The 21,710-nt window shown below is 49.8% G+C and overlaps 2 protein-coding genes across 3 annotated transcripts; both read left to right on the top strand.

Annotated features, from left to right (window-relative positions):
- The first annotated feature begins 209 nt into the window (after positions 1–209).
- Positions 210–3,128, top strand: Gjb5 (gap junction protein, beta 5). The gene is made up of 2 exons (NM_019241.2): positions 210–346; positions 1,966–3,128. Exon 2 carries the CDS (start codon positions 1,990–1,992, stop codon positions 2,803–2,805), a length of 816 nt encoding a protein of 271 aa, NP_062114.1. The 5' UTR covers positions 210–346; positions 1,966–1,989; the 3' UTR covers positions 2,806–3,128.
- Positions 3,129–4,246: 1,118 nt separating this feature from the next.
- Gjb4 (gap junction protein, beta 4) lies at positions 4,247–20,030 on the top strand. 2 transcript variants are annotated; one of them, XM_063287084.1, is made up of 3 exons: positions 6,947–7,728; positions 16,920–17,077; positions 19,418–20,030. In XM_063287084.1, the coding sequence occupies exons 1-2, from the start codon at positions 6,947–6,949 to the stop codon at positions 17,074–17,076; spliced, it is 939 nt and encodes a 312-aa protein (XP_063143154.1). In that variant the 3' UTR covers position 17,077; positions 19,418–20,030. The 2 variants fall into 2 exon arrangements, with proteins under 2 accessions (NP_001376187.1, XP_063143154.1); NM_001389258.1 differs by lacking the exons at positions 16,920–17,077; positions 19,418–20,030 and adding an exon at positions 4,247–4,296 and having other exon boundaries at positions 6,613–8,022.
- Positions 20,031–21,710: the final 1,680 nt, after the last annotated feature.

Genomic DNA, 21,710 nt, shown 5'->3' with positions numbered 1-21,710 from the left:
CCCCATATGAGGTTGGGGGTGAAAGGTTAAAGTTCAGGAGTTTCTCTTGAGAAGATGCTGGAATTCTTGCTTTGGGGGGGAGGGAAACCCCTAGGATTTTCCGAGCTCCATTGGAGGCAGTCTTTGAGAGACCTGGACCTAGCCAATGGCTAGGCAGCCCACAGCTCCTCCCACACACACACCTCCTGGCGACAGGACACGCCTGGGCTGCTCAGCAGCCTCTGCCCCAACTATGAGCTTTACCAGAAACCCTTGCCTGATTCTGACATGAATTTTGATGCTTGCTGAACCCCAACTGCTAGCTTCCAGGAGCGGTACTAGGGAGCCATAAGGAGTCGCTGCTCAGGTAAAGGACTCGATCTAACAGGGATGGTTTCTCTGGAGGAGGCTGGAGGGTGGTGACCTGGATACATGTGTCCTGATGGTAAAGGGAAGCACTACTCCCTGTATTCTGGGCTCTCCTCTCCCCAACCGGCAAAGGTGACAGAACTGGGGGGGAGCTGAAGGAAAGGGGCCGAGCAGGGCGGAGCTCCGCTACAGACTGAACCACAATTCCGGAGCCTGCCGAGCCCTGAGGTTAGGGCTAGGCCTCCCTGGGTGTTCCTAGGACGCTGCCAGCTCCACCCACCTGAGACAGGACTGTGCGGAGAAGTCAATGACTCAAAGCCAGGCCACCACGTGGCCTAGTGGGGAGTGATTTAGCCAGATGGGGTGGGGAGTAGAGACACCCCCCACACGCTCTTACCCAAGAGTCACCCGAAAGAGAAGGGAGTTGCATGGGAGAACAGGCAGTTCACTAAGACTTGAGGAAAGGACTCCAATTCAAAACTGAACCGTTTGCAGAGTGAACTCTGGAGCCAGCCAGCCTAGGTCTGAGTCCTGACTCTGTTACTTACTAGCTCTCTGACCGCCGCTAGGTGAGAAAAATACCATACCCCTTGCTATAAGGGAATAATGCTGGTTTTCGAAAAATGCCTCTTACTGCACGATGGGAGTTGACGGTGCTTTGCAGCTGACCCTGCTGAGATCAGGTCGACTGTGACCTTCCACACAAGCCAGCACGTGGAAGTGTGCGGCTTTCTGAGGGTGCACAGCGCCTTGGTCCCAGTGGACCCCCATCATTCCCCCAGGAATCAGGAAGAGGGGATTTCTTACCCCATGGGACCCTTTTGCTCAAATGAAGATGAGTTAGTCACTCACACCAAGTTCACCGGCAGAACCCACCTGAAAAGCGTGTTCCACACTGGTGTCTAACAAAGCTGTCCCACAAACATGATCAGAGCTGCCCACATGAAAGGGGGCTCTGTGGTCAAAGGAGCTGGGGTAATGCTGCCTTCTGCACCCGGCTTTGAGGGAGTCACAAAGGGAATTAGTTTATTAGCGTGGGTGAGCGAAGTGACCTGCTTAATTCTGCTGAGCCTAGCTACTTGCCAGGTTGTCTTGAACACAGAATTATTTTCTCTTGCGGCTCCTCTCGCCTGTCTAAGGACCAGGGTTCCATGAAACAACAGTTTGGGGAACCTTGGCCCACCAGCTTGTTCTGGGAAGCCTTTTGTGTAAAGAGCACTGTAGCTCCCTACTTATCTAAGTCCGTCTAATTACTAGTGTCCCGCCTTCAGGTAAGTGGCACCTAATTGCCTGGACATTAACAGGACAGAGAGCTGGGTCTCTTGGAGAGGGAGATCAGAGGGAGAATAGCCCAAGGCTCAGGGACTCGGGATGACTGGTTCCTGGCATCAGCCCCCACCCACTTTATGAGCAGGGCTGCTCTGACTTAACCACCTGTGCCTCCATGCCAGCTCTGCACTTAATAGCCATGTAACTTCCTAAACGCCTCTAACCCTCAGTTTCTCTCAGCTGTAAAATGGGGGTATAATACTGCCTAGTCCTGTGATGACACATGTCTGTGAAGTTCTCACGCTGAGCATTTCCTAATGTCGGAAATTACATCTCGTGCCCCTGCAGGAGCAACCAGCCCTTGAGTCCACCATGAACTGGAGCGTCTTTGAGGGGCTCCTAAGTGGGGTCAACAAGTACTCCACAGCCTTTGGTCGCATCTGGCTGTCTCTGGTCTTTGTCTTCCGTGTGCTGGTGTACCTGGTGACAGCCGAGCGTGTGTGGGGTGACGACCAGAAGGACTTTGACTGCAACACTAGGCAACCCGGCTGTACCAACGTCTGCTATGATGAGTTCTTCCCTGTGTCCCACGTGCGCCTCTGGGCCCTGCAGCTCATCCTGGTCACATGCCCCTCCTTGCTTGTCGTCATGCATGTGGCCTATAGAAAGGCTCGAGAGAAGAAGTACCAGCAAGAAGTTGGCAAAGGGTACCTCTACCCAAACCCCGGCAAGAAGCGAGGCGGACTCTGGTGGACATACGTCTGCAGCCTGTTGTTCAAGGCCACCATAGATATTATTTTCCTCTACCTTTTCCATGCATTCTACCCCAGATATACCCTCCCGTCTATGGTCAAGTGCCATTCGGCACCATGTCCCAACACAGTGGACTGCTTCATCGCCAAGCCCTCAGAGAAGAACATCTTCATTGTCTTCATGTTGGTCACGGCCATCGTCTGCATCCTGCTTAACCTTGTGGAGCTGCTCTACTTGGTGATCAAGCGGTGTTCTGAGTGTGCACCAGCGAAGAGACCGCCCACTGCACACGCAAAGAATGACCCAAACTGGGCCAACCCTTCCAGCAAAGAGAAGGACTTCCTCTCAAGCGACCTCATCTTTCTGGGCTCGGACACTCACCCACCTCTGTTACCTGATCGCCCTCGAGCCCACGTGAAGAAAACCATTCTGTGAAGGGTCCCTAGACTGGACTGGCGGGGTGGGCATGAACTGGAAGGTTCCAGAATCTCTCATGAATGTAGCTGGTGAGGAAAAGAGCTGAGTCGGAGTTGGAGGCAGACAAAAGGGAGGACTCCCAGAGCTTGGGATCCAACTGTCCCTCCTGGCTGACTGGTCTTCGCTGAAACCCTCTACTCTGAACCTCAGTTTCCTTTTCTGTTAAATAAACACACTGAGTGCCACTTAACAGGGCTGGGGGTGGATGAGAGCACAGATGAGCAAACGCCTTCCTGTGTGACCCAGGGTGAGAACTCAATAAAGATAAATGTGTTCACAGATTCAAGGTGCCCTTTTGATCTCGGCCTTTGTACCCTTCCTGGAGCCAAGGGGTCAGCCTCTCCTCTAGAAAAGGGGTCTCTAACTTTTCCTGGGGACTGTTCCAAAGCTAGCCCTTTGCCCCAGCTGGAAGTTTAGGCTGTGGTGTCTGCAGCGATGGTGGAGTTTGGCGGATGGAGAGCTGTGCGTTGTAATGGAAAACACCCAGATTCTGGAGTAATTGTGGCTGTATCGGGACAACTTCACCTGAGTTAATGCATTGCCTGTGGGGGGGTCACTGTGAGCACTGGCACGCGCTGGCAGTATCAGAGTTAGCCAGCCAAAAAGGCCACGTATGTGTGAATCATTGCTATTAGGGAGTGCTCAATAAATGCTTGTGTGAAATGAAGCAGAGGGGGCCCCTCCTTGGGGGTACATCAGCCTTCACTGTCCCAGCCGGATGCAAGCCCAACACCCCTCTGTAGACCCTGCCGGACCACACTCCAGCTTCCCCAGAGCCATTTCCAACAGGAACCCAGGACCACAGGGCACATAACAAGGCTACATGCCTGGCCCCAAGCCAAGAGCAGCCTTTCATGTCACCAACCTGCATTCCTTGTGTCCAGCAGGGCAGTGGTCTCAAAAGCCAGGTGGCTAGTCTGAGTAGCCTAAGATCCAGTCCCCATAGATATAGCCCCAGCCGTGTAACACAAGTCATAGGCTCAATCAAGGGTGTCCCTTTCCATAAAAACCAGCTGCTAAGGATCTCAGAAGCAGTTGCCTGAGGACAGGGCAAAAGAGAGAGTCGGGAAGCAGGGTACAGGAAGAGGGACACACATGACAAGCTGAAAGGAACAGGATCTGTGTCATTAGCACCAACCATCCTGTGCCTGGGCATTTTGACACTAAACTCCAGCCTCTAGCCCTCTAGTCCCACCCACATACCTACAAACCCAGACAGGCTGGAGGAGTAAGGCGTGGGCCCAAGAGATGAGCCACAGGTGTTTGCCCTGCCACTGTGCCCAGGGAAGTCCTTCTGCGCAGCCTGCCTGCCCACTCCAGCACTCTCTCTTGGCTCATTGGCTCAGAAAGCTCCACCCTGCTGGTAAGAACAAAAACTGCCTCCAGGAGGGCCTCAGGCAGACAGACAAGCCGGCACTGGAGAGCGAGGACCCACAGGACCCGAGAAGGGTAAGGACCAAATACAGCTGGAGACAGCTGGGGGGAAAGGTCCCCAGGGGAACCTAGGGCTGGAGACTTAGTTTCACAGGGCAGACCAGGGGAGGGCAGGGTCCCTGAAGAAGTCCTAGGAAAACTCCACAGAGGGGAAGGAAATGTGCTATACTAAAATGAGGCCGGACAACCAGAGAAGAATCTAGAAGAGACTGGGAAAAAGTTTAGCCAGATCAGTTTAGCCAGGATCCACTGAGAGAGCATGAGCCTGACAAAAGCTTCGTCCCAGGAGACAGAGGCGTCCAGTTTGGCTTCCAGCCTCTAGCAGACTAACAAGGAAGCCTGGGCTCTGGGGTGTGGGTCATGCTCCCTGCAGTGGAAGACAGAGGAGGCTCAGCACGTGTCCCAGGGATACATGGCTGCTACAGAAGCCGGGATCTGAGTCAGGGCTGGTACAAGGAGGTCTTCGGATGGAAAACCCTAAGCACCCCGGAGCAGGGAAGAGCAAGGTTGGGGGTGCACAGAACATGGCCTGTATGAAAATGAGAGATCAGACTATCAACAGCCACTAATTAGGCAGTCAGAGAAGTGGTGCACCTGGGAGTAAAGATCAGGGGCAGGGCAAAGACCATGCTAGAACCCATTCCCTGTCTCCTCATTCCTTACACACGTGAACACACCTTCTTATCCCTTACACATACATACTCCTCCTTATCCCTTACACACGTACATACATGCATACACACTCCTCCTTATCCCTTACACACACACACAGCTTCTTATCCCTTACATAAACACATAGACATATATACACACACATACATACTCCTCCTTATCCCTTACACACGCACACACATACATACACACACATACATACATACTCCTTATCCCTTACACACACATACATACACACACACATATACTCCTCCTTATCACACACACACACACACACGTACACCTTACCCCTTACACACACACTCCTCCTTATCTCTTACACACACACATAAATACATACACACTCCTCCTTTCCCCTTACACACACACATACACACACACATACACACATACTCCTCCTTATCCCTTACACACACACATAGTACACACAAGCTCACACATACACACACAAATACACACATACCTTATCCCTTACACACACATATACTCCTCCTTATCCCTTACACACTTACATACATGCCCGCTCCTCCTTATCCCTTACACACACACATACATATATATACTCCTCTTTATGCCTTACACACACACACTTTCTTATCCCTTACACACGCACATACGTACATATATGTGTGTGTATATATATATATTCCTCCTTATCCCTTACACACACATATACTCCTCCTTATCCCTTACATACATACATACATGCCCACTCCTCCTTATCCCTTACACACACACATACATACACACTCCTCCTTATCCCTTACACACACACATACATACACACTCCTCCTTATCCCTTACACACACACATACATACACACTCCTCCTTATCCCTTACACACACACATACATACACACATACATATATATACTCCTCTTTATGCCTTACACACACACTCTTTCTTATCCCTTACACACGCACATACGTACATATATGTGTGTGTGTGTATATATTCCTCCTTATCCCTTACACACACACATACATACACACACATACATACAGACTTCTCCTTATCCCTTACACTCACACATGATACACACAAGCACACACAAATACACACATATACATACACAAAAACACATGCACACACACACTCTTTATGCCACATACACACACAAACACACACCTACACACATACTTCTTATTCCTTACACACACACACACACACACACACACACACACACACACACACACACATCAATGAAATGGTTGGAATTCCAGAGGGACCCACTGTGGTCCAGATCTCAAGACAATAAAAGAGATGAATAAGAAAGTCCGTCTGTTCTGTCCTGACACAGCAGGGTGGGAAAGACGCCAAGCCACACCGATTGCAGATGAGCCTATGTTTAGTTTGGAAAGGGATGTCTCAGAAAGTTCCAGAGCCACAAAGGAGTGAGGATGGAGGTTGTTCTGAGAAATCTCCCAAAGGGCCAGGGTGGGCATTCCCAACCCAGAGCCCTGCCCATGCTGGGTTCAGGAAAAATTCAATTAATCTGTCACCCAGTAAAGGCCTGCCTACCCTGTCCCTTCTTGCCTTCATCCAGTCCCCGAAGCTAATGGGAGGTCAAGCCATCTCTAGGCCACTGTGGTTGAGACACGGGCTGGCTGGCACGGCATATGTGGTATTTATCTCCCACGTGCTTGTTGCTTTGTAGAAGGAAAGAGACGCTGACTTTCGGAATCTGAAGACCAGGGTTCAAGACCACCAGTGCTACTTGCCACTGTGAGATCTCTGGCAGGAGACCTCTCACACCTTTCAGCCTTCGCACACTTTCTTGTGACATGGGGACCGTGACCGTCCCACCTCTGAATCACTGCGTATGAGGACACAAATGGCCCCCGTGGTGGTTGTGAAATAGTTTAGCCCTTTACGTCATCTATAAAGACATTTATCTGCAGGTTCTCCCAGGCCTTGTGACTCCCGGGGCCCCGAGAGGTTAGCGCACGAGTGCGCGCACGTCCACGTGAGGCACCAAGGACACAGCCAACATGAACTGGGGATTTCTCCAGGGGATCCTGAGCGGCGTGAACAAGTACTCCACAGCGCTGGGCCGCATCTGGCTGTCGGTGGTCTTCATCTTCCGGGTGCTGGTGTATGTGGTGGCGGCGGAGGAGGTGTGGGATGACGAGCAGAAGGATTTCATCTGCAACACCAAGCAGCCCGGCTGCCCCAACGTCTGCTATGACGAGTTCTTTCCCGTGTCCCACGTGCGCCTCTGGGCCCTGCAGCTCATCCTGGTCACCTGTCCTTCCCTGTTAGTGGTCATGCATGTGGCCTATCGCGAAGAGCGAGAGAGGAAACACCGCCTCAAACATGGGCCCGACGCCCCGGCCCTGTACAGCAACCTGAGCAAGAAGAGGGGCGGCTTGTGGTGGACGTACCTGCTGAGTCTCATCTTCAAGGCTGCTGTGGACTCGGGATTCCTCTATATCTTCCACTGCATTTACAAGGACTACGACATGCCCCGTGTGGTAGCTTGCTCTGTGCAGCCCTGCCCCCACACCGTGGACTGTTACATCTCCCGACCCACGGAGAAGAAGGTCTTCACCTACTTCATGGTAGTCACAGCAGCCATCTGTATCCTCCTCAACCTCAGTGAGGTCGCCTATCTGGTGGGCAAGAGATGCATGGAGGTCTTCCGTCCCCGGCGCCGGAAAACTTCCAGGAGGCACCAGCTACCCGATACGTGCCCACCGTATGTGATCTCCAAAGGTCACCCCCAAGATGAGAGCACCGTCCTGACAAAGGCCGGGATGGCCACAGTGGATGCAGGTGTGTATCCATGACCTGCAGGTAGGGTTCTGAGATGACTGCCCGTCCACTGAAGCCACCCAGGAAAATGGGTGAAGGGAGTGTGGCTCTCAGCAGCAGGTCAGGCGGGGAATATGGCTGTGGGGACTCCGGAAGTTCATCCGAGAGCTAGCAGAAGATGAGAAGCACCCTTGAGCCCCTAGATCCTGAGCCTCCAGGGACTTGATGGCTGGTGGGGATTTTATATTTGTCAATAGAGTACCTCAACCCCATTAATAAATATGCTCCAAGTGCTTTGGAGACACGTGGAGAAGTCCAGGGGTGGTGTTTCAGGTGGGTCTTTTGGAGAAAGCCAAGCTAAGTGGTCATCTGAGCCCCATCCTCACACACACACACACACACACACACACACACACACACACACACACACACACACGCCAGGACAGAGAGAACAGCAAAGACAGGACCCACACCAGATGCCTCACAGCTCGCAGCAAGTTATCCATTATCCAAGGCAGGGAGACAGGGAGCGGTGGAGACCCTGATCTGGTGCTCAGAGAGTGTAAGCCCAGTCATCCATTGTGCTTGGTATAACAGGGTCTGTTTTCCACTCCCTGATCTCCCAACGCACCCAATGCAGGTCCCATGCAGGGAGTACCTCTGAGGATGGGAGAATGGTACAGGAGAGCAAGTGCAAGGCGGAGTCTCCCAAGGGTCCAGGGGACATGCCACACCCCATCATCCTCCACCAACACACTTCCCTGCATAACCTCATCCTCCCCTTGTCCTACAACCACACACACACACACACACACACACACACACACACACACACACACACACATCTTGACAGTCTCATAAACATCTTTCTATCCTGGACCTGCCTCGGAGTCCACAAGCTGCCCCTGATAACTCTCAGGGAAAGTACCTCCATAGCGTGACTAGCAATTCCTGAATGGCCTTGCCTTCCTCCCACAAAACTGCCCTCCTCACAGAGACCCTGCCCCATTTATGGAGGGCACTGCCCATATCTAGCTGTCCAGATCAGAAGCTGGCCTATGATCCTCTAACTCCCACAGGTCCCAATGGCTTCTTGCAGCCCCCAATCCCAGCACATCGCCTCAGGGCACTGACTCCAACCTTCTCCGTCACCCCATACAATCCTCCACAGGGCCTCTCAGATCCACCCTCCATAACTGCATGGAGTGAATACTCAGTCCTCGGAGGTGACGAAACCATTCCTCCAGCCTTAACGTTTCTTTCAGCACACCTACCCCTAATCCCATTGCCCCCAAACTGGCACTGCTGGCCTTCCCCTCCCTCCATGGCTCCCTCCCTCAGTTCAGTACTGATAACACATAGGTATCCTTGATGCTGTAAATGTGCCTCCGACCTTTGTCATTCCGATCATTCCTGCCTCCTCCGCAAATGGCCTCAAACCTCAAAGACAGCCTCACCACCAAGCATGCCAGCTCTGGCCTCTGTCCCCTGTCATTCTCCCAGAGTTGGAATAGCTGGTACCCATGAGTGATACCCATCAGCCTGTGAGCCCTTTAAGGGACAGGACGCTGAGTCACCAGGTTTGCAGCCTTCAATAATGTTTGCTAAATGAGTAAGTGGGCTGTGAGTCTCTTGGAGGAAAACTGTGTCTTGTTTATCTGAACCCTCTGCCACACCTGGGAACTCAGCAAAGTGGTTTTACCTCTATTGGCTTCTTGTGGTTGACTAAATCCAGCTTTAAAATCTTGCTTATGGTAAGGGAAATCCTCCAAGCCCATTGGGTAGCCTCTACATTCTATGCTGATTAGGGAGACTGGGTCAGAGTCATCTATCTTAGGTGGAGTTCCCTGGAAGCAGAGCCAGAGACAAGGCTTTGGCATCTATGATGGCTAGAACAGGGAAGCAAGGTGGGAGCTGGGGGGCTGAGCTGGGCTAGGCATGCACCCAGGGCCATAGAACTTGCCAGATTTGGAAGGAGGTATCATAAATGCCACCACAGAGTAGTCGCACTTGGATATACAATACTGGCCCTTTGAACACTCCTACAAGCCATTGGTTTGACCTGACCCTGGTGGCAGGAAACCCAACAGGAAGTCATAGGTAGCTTTGGTTCAGTCAAGACCATTTCCCCAGGAGCTGCTACCATTGGGACATAAGAATTGGTACCCCCAGTAAGAGGAACAATGCCACCTACTAAACCTCTGACACTAGGAGACAAGGGTGGTTCTCAACCTTCAGCAGCCCAGAGACGTGACCACCCAGCCCAGGTACTCTCAACAGAACCCCATGGCCCTATAATATTAAAACCAAGACAGAGGCCAAGTCCAGACCAGGACACAAGCACAAACAATTCCCATCTGGAAGCCATCAGGAGATGCTGTTATGTCCAGCACATTGGAAGCTCACCCTATGACATGACCATTCTCATAATACCCTCACGTTCCAGAGTGCCCATGTCCTGAACCATCTATCATCTGGCCCCGCCAAGGCCTGCAGAGGTGGCTGGGGCCATTGATCTGTCTCATCCTGTCTCTCCCACGTTGTCAAGCATCCTCCTACTGCTCTTCCCTCCACTCAGCCGTCCTCCTTCTTGAGAAATCCCCATGTGTTTCCCAGCCGTCTTCCTCTTTTTCACTCCTTCCTTTCCCGTCCATGCCACCCATTTCTCATTCATTGAAGATTGAGCCCACAGCCAAGCAACTTCTCTTTTCTTGCCTCGGCAAGTGACCTGGGGCCACACGGACCACCTGGGCTCCACCCAGCCCTCTTTATTCCACAACTTTCTTGTCCTCTGAGACACTTAGCTTCCCACTCACAAGGCACCAGACCTTGTCATCACCCGCAGATGCCCCACCCTTTGAGCCCTTCCTTGGATTCAAGTCAACAAATATTATCGGCCTCATTGTATGTCAAGTCCTCCATGTTAGGCTCTGGGAAGAATGAAGCACACTCCCTGGGTTCACACAGCTTACATCCTGGAGAAAGAGGAGTATCAAATGCCTATTGTCTAGGGTAGCGTGGGATGCTAGGAGGCAGAAGAAGACGACCTGACATCCAAGCATCCGGGAAAGGGTTCCCTGGGACCTCATAAGGATACGTGGAGAAAGGGAGAGTTTGCCAAGTGCTGGAGTATGGGGCTTTGGATAGAGAAGGACACCATTTATAAATCAACAGAGGGCAAATTTGATGGCTGAAAGAAAGCCAGGCTGGCTGAGTCAGCTGAGGGGCTAGTGTTTGGAGTGAGGCCAGAATGAGGCAGGAAAGATTGTGTAATGTGTTCTTTGCAGATCCCTGTTAATGATCTTGGACTTCATCCTAAAAACAAGATCAAGTCCCTGGAAAGGTTTATCATGGGGGGGGGGGGTGACACCCGTGGTTGCAGTGTGGAGGGACTGAGGCAGGATGATGTAAGGGCCTGAGAAAGAACAATGACCTGAACGGGACAGGGTGTGCACAGTGGTCATGGAGAGAAGTAACAGTGCTCAAAGCAAGACTCAGAAAGATCTGCTGATTTGGTTGAGTGAGGGGACCAAGCATGGGGAAAAAAGTAGTTACACTTGCTGTCCCTAGCTCCGAATGCCAATGTCATTTAGTGAGTCCAGAGTCACAGTGGATGTGCAGATTTGAGGGGGCCAAGATGGCTTCCGTTTCAAACATGTTAAGTTTGAGATACAGATAAGATACCTGGCCATTCTCCCATCCTTTCTGGGGCCGTTGTGATCCCCAGCCCTCTTGTCTTGCTCTCTAACAGAGTATTTGTTATGGTTCTTGACATCTTGACAGCTAACTCATCTGGCCTCTCAGTTCCTTGACCTCCTTACTTCCAACAAGCTTTTTCTCTGCCACCAAACCTTACCTCCTTACCTCCTGCAGCTTCATCTCCTGTCTTACCAGATCACTCAGTCTGGTTCTCACTAGAGCGATTCTTCTTCCCCATCTTTTTTTTTTTTTTTTTTTTTTGGTTCTTTTTTTTCGGAGCTGGGGACCGAACCCAGGGCCTTGCGCTTCCTAGGTAAGCGCTCTACCACTGAGCTAAATCCTCAGCCCCTCTTCTTCCCCATCTTGACCCACCCTGTTCACTGCCCATCACCTCTCTTCACAGCCTCCCCCGACATCCACCACCACCACCACCACCACCACCCCAGCTCCCGTGCCCGTTCTCTCCAAGCTCAGATTCCCCAGGCCCCAGTCGGTGACTGTTAGATACTCCCCAGCCCTTGCTTTTGCTTGTCTCCCCAATGCTTTGCCCGCTGAGCCCTTCTCCAAGAGGCATCTGTTGTTGGGCCCTCTAAAGAATCACACAACTGGACCAACCCATCTGACCACGAAGCTCGTCAAGTCCCTGGCATTTCTAAGCAATCCTAGTTTCCTAAAAACTTTCCAAGAGGACTAGAATATACCCTTTCTTTCCTCATCTTTCATTCCCCCATCCTCCCAACCCTACGGCTTGACTGGAACACAGCCACCCATGTGCCTGGGAAGCAAGAACAGGAAGCGAATTCCAGATCGTCCCACAGATACACCAACTTCCTAACACGCCTGCCCAGTCCTTCCCCTCTGCGGCATGGATGAAGCATCCCTGTGCCTGGCATCCCTTTTCTACCTGACCAGCAGACCACCTCACCTCATCTCTACTCTGGGCTGTGCTCTTTCTCCTTCACAAACCCCCTTTCTGAAAATATACTATGACGTTTGGCTTCTCTCTCCCTTTCACTCTCTCCCAATTCCATGCCTCCTCTCCAGTTTTCTACCATTGACCAAAAGCAAGGTTCTCTAAGAGCTCTGTATATCTGTCTCCTCTTTGTCCTCCCAGTGGTCTCCAATTTGACAGACCCAGTCAGTCTTCCCAACCCGTCTTATTCCCTCAGCAGCATTTGGCCATTGAGAGCCTCCTCCCTGAGTCTCATTTTCCATTAACCTTCAAAGAGTGATCTGCCTCTAGCTTCCACTTCACTCGTGGAATCTCCACGACTTTCCTGTGTTCTGCTTCTTCTCCATCTTCTAAATCTCTAAATGTAAGATAACTCCAGGGCCCAGTTCTCTCAGTTATGTTGGTCAGTACTGTCCATAGAACCATCTATGTGTTTGGGTAGGTGGTTTGTATGTCCACAGCCAACTTCTTCCGTGAGGGGCACAGTCACATGTCCAACTTCCTGACTAAGAGCAGATTCACATTCCCACATCTTGTCCCGGGTGGAGGATGACCTACCTCATCCATTCACCTACTCAGCCAAAAACTCAAACCTGGGAAGATGGCTCTGTTGGTGAGTGCCTTTTGTGCAAGTACAGATCCAAGCACCCATATAAAAAACTAGGGGGGCTGGGGATTTAGCTCAGTGGTAGAGCGCTTGCCTAGGAAGCGCAAGGCCCTGGGTTCGGTCCCCAGCTCCGAAAAAAAGAACCAAAAAAAAAAAAAAAAAAAAAACTAGGAAGCCATACCCATGGCCCCAAGACTGGAGAAAGAGAAGGATTTGGGGGACTTGCTGGCCACCAGCCTAGACCCTGATTCAATGAGAGACATTGTCTCAAAGGAATAAAGTAGAACATGATAGATAGATCAGGACAGAGGACATCTTCTTTTGGCCTTCACACATGCATACGTAGGTGCACACACATATACCATACCACAACACACAGAAACACACACACACACACACACACACACACACACACACACACACTCATAGAAGAAGGGGAAAAAAACACCTAGGAGCCTCTTTCTTCATAATCACATCCACATCCCTGGCAAGTCATATTGGCAGTAATTCCAAAATATATTCAAAACCCCATCGCTTCCTGCTGTCACTGAGCCTTTCAATCCAAGGCTAAGACACCCAGTTTCAACATCTGGACCCTTGCATCAACTCCCAACCTCCACCCTTACTCTTCCCCGCGGTGGCCCAAAATATCTGTCTGACATGAGAGTCAAATCTAATTAACTCGCTCATTTGATTAAGATGTGAGCTAAGGATGAAGCTCTGTCAGTGGAGTCCTTGCCTAGACTCAATCCCCACCACCACATAAAACCAGGTGGGGTTCCCCACACCTGTGATCTCATTCAGGGAGGCAGAAGGAGGATCAGGAGTTCAAGACCACCCTATCTCAAAACAACAACAACCAAAAGCTCTTGTTAAAGCTATCCTCAAGAAGCTTTTCTTTGTGGCCAAAAAAAAGAAAAGCAGGTCAAACATTTTTGGTCTACAGGACCCTGTAGGCATGGATTGTTTCTGTAAGTCTTTCTCCTCTCTCCGCCTCTTCCCCTACACTCCCTCTTTTCCACACTGGTCACTCCTCACCACCTCAGGGTCTTCGCACCTGCTTTGTCTGCCCACGACCTTCTCCTAGAACATCGCACATCTGTCTCATCAGCAAAAAGAGAAACAGTTCCATTCCAGGAGGTGCTCTCTCACGCCCTCCCCAGGAGCTCACACCCTGGGTCTCTCTATCAGATGACCTTGTGCTGTCTTCCTCGTAGCATTTAACTGGCCTGAAAAAAAACCTCTTTGTTTCCATGGCGTCATTGAGTTGAGTCTCTGAAGAACCAGGACTATCATCCGCTCATCCCGTGACACCCCACATGTGATTCCCATCCCCTGGACTGTTCCTCCACCTGCAGTAAGAACTCAATAAAAGTGGGTCAACTGACTGACTAAGCGGCATCCGTGTCATCTGTGGAACACTGGTAGCTGTTGGCAGAAGGGGCAAAGGACTAGCCCAGAGATGGAAATCTGGGAGGCAACCGTAAACTGGCTAAATGTAAGACAAGAATTTGCTCCACGGTTGCCCTTCCATAGGGAGGGGTTTTCTATAATGAAGCCCTTACAAAATGTCCCACATTATGGGTCATGCTCCTGATTCCTGCATTTTTAGCGACAAAGTGTTCTTTGGGGGAAAACTCATTAGCCTGAAAGGACCTCAACCAATGGCATTCGGGATATCCGTGGAGGTCACTTGGCAGGATCAGAAGGAAGAAAAATTGAAGGCAAAGACATTTGGCATAGTTTTAATCATTATTCCTGAGGGTAGGGCCTTATTATAAGTATTATCTTTGCAAGAACACTCTTTGTAAAATTTATTTTGAAAACAAAGGAAGTATTTCTGTCATAAAGAACACTCGTGGGGTTGGGGATTTAGCTCAGTGGTAGAGCGCTTGCCTAGCAAGCACAAGGTCCTGGGTTCGGTCCCCAGCTCCGAAAACACGAAAAAAAAAAAAAAGAAAAAAAAATTGTTAAAGGGCTGGAGAGATGGCTCAGCGGTTAAGAGCACTGACCGCTCTTCCAGAGGTCCTGAGTTCAAATCCCAGCAACTACATGGTGGCTCACAACCATCTGTAGTGAGATCTGATGCCCTCTTCTGGTGTGTCTGAAGACAGCTACAGTGTACTCACATACATTAAATAAATAAATTAAAAAAAAAAAAAGAACACTCGCACTGGATATTTTTTCCTTAAATTAAACAGGTAGGGTTTTGTGACAAAAAATAAAAATTCAAGTTTCTTATACTGTATCAAAATGACTGAGTAGTTGAGTGTGGCGGTTTACCCTTGAGACCCCAGAACCTGGGAAACTGAGACAGGAGGATGCAGTTCACTCTAGCCTGGGGCTACTTGTGAGTTCTTGACACAAAAAGAATTAAATAAATAAATAAATAAACAACTGTGTCACAGATAACTTGGGCAAAGTTTTGTGGGGAGGAGATGGCTCAGTCAATAGTGTTTATCAGAAAACCCTGATGACCTGAGCTTAATTCCCCAGAGGCCATGTAAAAAGGCTGGGCAGAGTGCTGCACACTTGTCATCCGGGCTCTGGACACCTGGAGACAGGTGGACCTCTGGCCTCCACACACATGCACACATTTGTATGCATGTATGTGCCCAGCACACGCATGTGCACGCACACAAACATACACACACACTAAACAAATTTTTGATGGAGGCAAAATTCTGATCAGATTGGTCCAAGTGTTCAAAATGTAACAGTTTAGCCAAAATGTATTTATAAACTATAAGGGGAGATGACTCAGCAGTTAAGAACTCTTGCTGCACTTGCAAAGGACCCGAGTTCAATTCCCACCACCCACGTGACAGCCTACAACTATCTGTGACTCCAGTTCCAGGGTATATGGCACCCTCTTTTGGTGGGGACATATATCCATGCAGGTAAAACACCCATACACATAAAAAATAAAACAATATTATATAGAGAGGGGAGAGAGAAAAGAGTAATTCTTTTTTTGGGGGGGGGTTCTTTTTTTCGGAGCTGGGGACCGAACCCAGGGCCTTGCGCTTCCTAGGTAAGCGCTCTACCACTGAGCTAAATCCCCAGCCCCCGAAAAGAGTAATTCTTAATATATCTTATACAAATATGGTTTTTAAAATATATACAATAGGCCAGTAAGATAGCTAGGTGGCAAAAGGATATCAGCTGTTGATTCTGATAACTTGAGTTTAATCCCCAGGACACACGTGGTAGCAGGAGAGAATCGACCCCTGCAGCTTGTCCTCTGACCTCCATACATACACAGTGGCAACACACCTAAATAATAAGAATAAAAATAAAAATAATAATAATAACAACAATAATAATAACAACAATAACACAAGCAGAAAGCAATCATCAGGCAGTGCTGTGGGTTGAATTAAATAAGGATTTAAATGAGCCCCATGGAGTCACGGGATGGTCACAGAGATGGAGGCAGGAGTGGCATCTATAAATGTGAGTTGACAGATCCCAGTGATGTGAGAGCCAAGCAAACAGAGACACAGCACCAGCAAGGTGCTAGAGAATGGCAGCTGCTAAGAGACTGGAAAGAGGAGAGGTGCTAGCTCCAAGAGAATGGGGGTCCGTGGGAATGACGGGAATGACGGGACATGTCCAGGAAATGGGGAGATCTTGGAAAAGTGTTGTTTGGATGGGAGAAACTTGAGAATAATCAAATCGTGATGAAAAGGCTCTAGTAGAGGAAAAATAAAAGCCCGGAGAGCCCAGGCCAATGGGATCGGGAGATTCGGACTTAGAGCAGAGGCAGGTTAACTATGGCAGCAGGAGAAGGGAGAGACTGTGAGACAGGAGAGGGCTGTGATGACAGCCGCCCCAGCCCTCTCACTTGTAGCTCTTCCCTCATCTTCCCGCAGCCGCCTCGTGGGTACCTTGAGCTCCTCCTCTCAGACCCCCAGACCTTCCTCTGTTCTCTTCCTTCCGTGTCCTGCCTTGGCCGGAGTTCCAAGTATCGGCAGCACCGCGCTCGTCTCACGTGGGACTTGCCAACAGACGCCCGACATCCCCGGAGGACTGCGGACCCTCGCAAGGCAGGAGCAGCAGCCCCCGCACACCACATGTACAGTAAGAGGAAAATAAATTCCCACTGAGGTGATCACCACAGAGAATTGCTGCCCCACCAATATCCCACCATTCTTCTGCCCCTCCTATTTAGGAAGAACTCTAGAATTCAGTCCTACTGGACATACCCTTCTCTACAGGGCCGGCTCTGGTGCCGGAGAAACCCCCACAGCCAGGGGAAGCCTTTGTGGACATTGGCACTTCAGCCGGCCTTGGTCTCCTCTGGTTGTTGCCCACGGTGCCAGCCTGCTCAGTTTCTCCACCCTCAAACTTCCTAGAGCATTCCATGTTTTTACACTCTTGTTTCTTGGACGTAGAAACTCTTCTTGAGCCTGCTTCCAAGTCTAGAGACCACTTCCGTCTCCCTCCATGCCTTCCCTTAGCACAGGGAGAAGCCTAGGCCTACACCCACTAACTGTCCTGAGCTCCCCACAAGTCCTTTTCTCGGGACCCTTTCACCCCTACCTCTTCCTGCCCATTTGAGTGTTCTCAGATCTCTCCTGCCTGGTCCTTCCCTGACCCCCTGACCCCTGCAGCTACCTCCCCTCCTTCTCTGACTTTCCCAACTGTTCATCTCCCTTGCCTCCCACTCCCTCTCCTACTACCTGTGATCTGTCTCAGCCCCATCGCGTCTCTCAACCTCCCTGCCAAAGCCAGTTTCACCTACTCCTTGTCACTCAGCCGGGTGGAAACTCTGCAGGCCCTATCTTGCCTAACAGAGCATTTAAGGACACATGGCCTTTCTTGTGGAAATTCTTGTTCATTCTGTAAGTCCTTTCTTTGTTCTATCCACCCAGCACTCTTCCTGTCCCTTTATTTATTTTTTTTTTTTTGGTTCTTTTTTTCGAACCCAGGGCCTTGCACTTCCTAGGTAAGCGCTCTACCACTGAGCTAAATCCCCAACCCCCTTCCTGTCCCTTTAAACTGAGGTTCTAAAAGTCACGGCTAGCCACATATCCTGGCTCCCTGTCTTTAGATGAAGCCAGGCAGATTTCAGTCATGTTTTCAATGGTTTCTAAGCAAAGTGTGGAGTGGCAAGATGTAGGGAGACCGGTTGCGTAATCTCCTGGGTAAGAAGAGAGAAGCGTGGCAACTGTCGTAGAGGGGCAGAGACCAACAGCAAGCAGAAGAGAGGTCCTAGACACTCTCCAGACCTGACTCAGATGCCCCTATAAACCCAAGGTACCCTGCCCTTTCGGTGCTCTAACAAGCCAATAAGTTCTTCTTTATGCCAAGCACACCCAAGTTGTGTTTCTTGTTTATAAATGTCTTCACTTGGGCACTGGAAGGATGGCTCAGTGATAAAGGGCAATGGCTGCTCTCGCAGAGGACCTGATTTCAGTTCCCAGAGCCCACATCTGACAGCTTACAACCACCTGAACTCCAGCTCGAAGGGATCTGATGCCCTCTTCTGTCCCTCTGTCGTCACCTACATACACATGTTCACACGTGTGTATGTGTTTATGAGTACATATGTAAACAAATAAGTAAATAAATAATAAATAAATACTAAATTTTTTAAGTCTTTACTAGGGCTGTGAATTGTAGTTCCGTTGGTAGAGCATTTGCCTAGCCATGCACTGAGCCCCGAGTTCAAGCCTCGCCACCATGTAGACCCAACATGGTTTTGGACAACTGTAATCTCAGCCCTTAGAAGAGATGGACGCAGGAAAATTCCGGCTTTAAGGCCATTCTCAATTACATGTTGTGCTCTAGGCCAACCTGGGATACATGAGACCCTATAACAAAAAGGGAGGTCCTTAAGTAAGACAGCCTGGTGAAGACTTGAGCACCCACATAAACCCAGGCATAAAGTTCTGGATCACCAACAAGACCCCCAGTGACAAATATAGGGTCTTTACATAGGAGCTGTAAGTCAGAGACACCCCCACCCCACCCCAGAGCCTCTGAAACAGTGCAGGCTAAGTCATTGCTCTTGGATGCCTGCTAGAGTGACAGCTCATTGCTTATTTAATAAGACCCTATTTCTAAAGCTATGTTAGGTGCAAGACACAAAGAAATTAACCTGGTGCAGGCAGGCTAGCTTTCGTAGCATCTGGTAATGCTCTGAAGGATGCCACCGGAGGCCGCGGGATAGAGGCGCCAACGGTCTAATGCAGCTATGAAAGTCTATGAGACACACCAACCTGGCGAGCAAAATGTGCTCACTGGTACAACAGCCATATGAGTGCTATAGAGATAACCAGTCACCTCCATGATGGGATATGAGACCCATTCCACAAAAAGAATCCTATGGCTAGTTAAAGGTCCATGACTAAAGAGGTTTAGGGCTCTACGAAGTAACTTCTGCTTAGCCTAAATTGCCATGGCATCCCACCTCCTTCTAAATATCTATGGTTATGTCCACAGACATAGGCTGGTCTCAGCTTTAATCAGAGAAGCCCCTCTTTGAAAATGAATGCAGTGACCTGTGCCTATACAAGAGACGGAGAATAAAGAATGGTTAAGGGCTAAGTCCTGAATGAGACATTTAAACCATCCCCTCAAGCTTCGTGGGATTCTTCAGAAGAGGGTCCAGAGAGACAGGAAGAAAGGCTGCAAAATGCCACCTGTTAAGCATGCTATGGCCATGACAATAATGACGAACTCATAAGCACCACGCCTAGCGGGACTAGACCTACGTGAGTCAACCCCACCCAACGGTCAGCCTAGCTGGCAAGGGGCCCGCAGAGCACCACCACTTGCTGTTGATCTATTGATCTGTCTGGTCTATTGATCTGTAACGGAGAAGTGGAGATAGATACCTAGTCTGCACCCACTGCTGGGCTCTCCGGGTCTGATGAATAGTTCCAAATCCAAGGGCACACAGATGGTCCTTGTCGAACTCCGGAGGCCACAAAATGAAATGGAAAGTGAAGAATACAGAAAAGAGATTTGCAGGGGATTAGAGGGCTGGTAGGGTTAAGAGGGACCTAAGAGAGGCTATGGGGGTGAGAGTAATCAGAATATACTATAAACGTGTCTGTGTTTATGTGTACAAGTATATATGAAATTGTGAAAGAACAAAATGTATTCATAAAAACAATACTTTAAAAAAAGCGGGCATGGGACTGAAGAGATGACTCAGTGGATAAAACCGCGTGCTGCTCTTCCACAGGACCTGAGTTCAGCTCCCAGTGCCCATGTTGTGCCTCCCATAACTGCTTCTTCCTCCGACTACAGGAGAATCCACCTCCTCTGGCCTCCACACCCTACACTCAGGTGCTCAAACCCACACACAAGCACACACACATTATTGAAATAAAATAGAATCTTTTTTATTATTTAAGAAATAGACAAGTTGGCTGGGGATTTAGCTCAGTGGTAGAGCGCTTACCTAGGAAGCGCAAGGCCCTGGGTTCGGTCCCCAGCTCCGAAAAAAAGAACCAAAAAAAAAAAAAAAATAGACAAGTTAATGCATGAACTTGTAACCCCAGGGCTATGCCAAACCCCCGAGGCTCTCTGGCCGCCAGCCTAGCGCCAGGTCAAAAAGAGACCTGGGGACTCAGGCAGAGAATGACAGGACAACTTTCATCCTCATCTGGCCTCATCATGCACACAAGAGACCACACAGACACACACATACCCCACATGCACACACATACACCGCACATGCACAAACATACCCCACACGCACGCATACACGTGCACACACAGACACACACACCCGCACACACACACCACATGCACACACATGCACACCCAGACACACACATATGCATGCACACATACCACATGCACACACATACCATACATGCACACACACCACACACCGCACAGCAGTCCTGACTCACTAGTCAGTGCCCAGGCTTCTTTCTGCGGCCCCAGTCACCCAGCTTTCCCCCCACCACTTGCTCTGCATCGCCACAGGCCCCCCGTGAACAGGGAAGGATCTGGCATTCTGTCCCTGGTCCTTGGGGAATACTGTCCTCTCCTGTCAGGGGGACTTCCTAGACATTGGTCAGGACACTTGACTCTCAAATTCATAATTCCATCTTCCTTCTCTATTTTTTTGAACTTTTCATTATGTTAGAACATGCATGGGGACTGGAGAGATGGCTCAGTGGTTAAGAGCACTGACCGCTCTTCCAGAGGTCCTGAGTTCAATTCCCAGCAACCACATGGTGGCTCACAACCATCAGTAACGGGATCCGACACCCTCTTCTGGTGTGTCTGAAGACAGCTACAGTGTACTTATATATAATAAATAAATAAATCTTTTTTTTTAAAGGTTGTGAGACACCATGTGGTTGCTGGGAATTGAACTCAGGACCTCTGGAAGAACAGTCAGTGCTCTTAACCTCTAAGTCACCTCTCTAGCCTCTAGATTCAGTTTTGGTTTTTTTTGTTTGTTTGTTTGTTTGTTTGTTTAAGAAATCTCATTACCTGTTTATACCAAAGTTTGTTTCTTTACCTATCCATCCATTGGCAGACACTGCTGTGAAAATTCACATCGAGGGTTGGTTTGCCTCCCTGGGTTCCACCCTCTGGGGCGTATGCCTAAGAGTGGATTTGCTAGGTCATGTGGGAAGCCTGCTTATCTTTGGAGGTGCTGCTGAACTGCCTTCCACAGTATACCATTTTGTATTTCTACATGCAAATGGGTTCCAATTCTCTGTTTTCCTACCCAGAGGCCTGGTCCACCCCTGTGGCTGCCCCTGCA

This window comes from Rattus norvegicus, chromosome 5 (genome assembly GCF_036323735.1).
Source record: "Rattus norvegicus strain BN/NHsdMcwi chromosome 5, GRCr8, whole genome shotgun sequence".
In the NCBI taxonomy this organism is placed as follows: Eukaryota; Metazoa; Chordata; class Mammalia; order Rodentia; family Muridae; genus Rattus; species Rattus norvegicus.
Note: the sequence above shows the minus strand (reverse complement) of the source record. Positions and strands in the feature narration are given on the sequence as shown.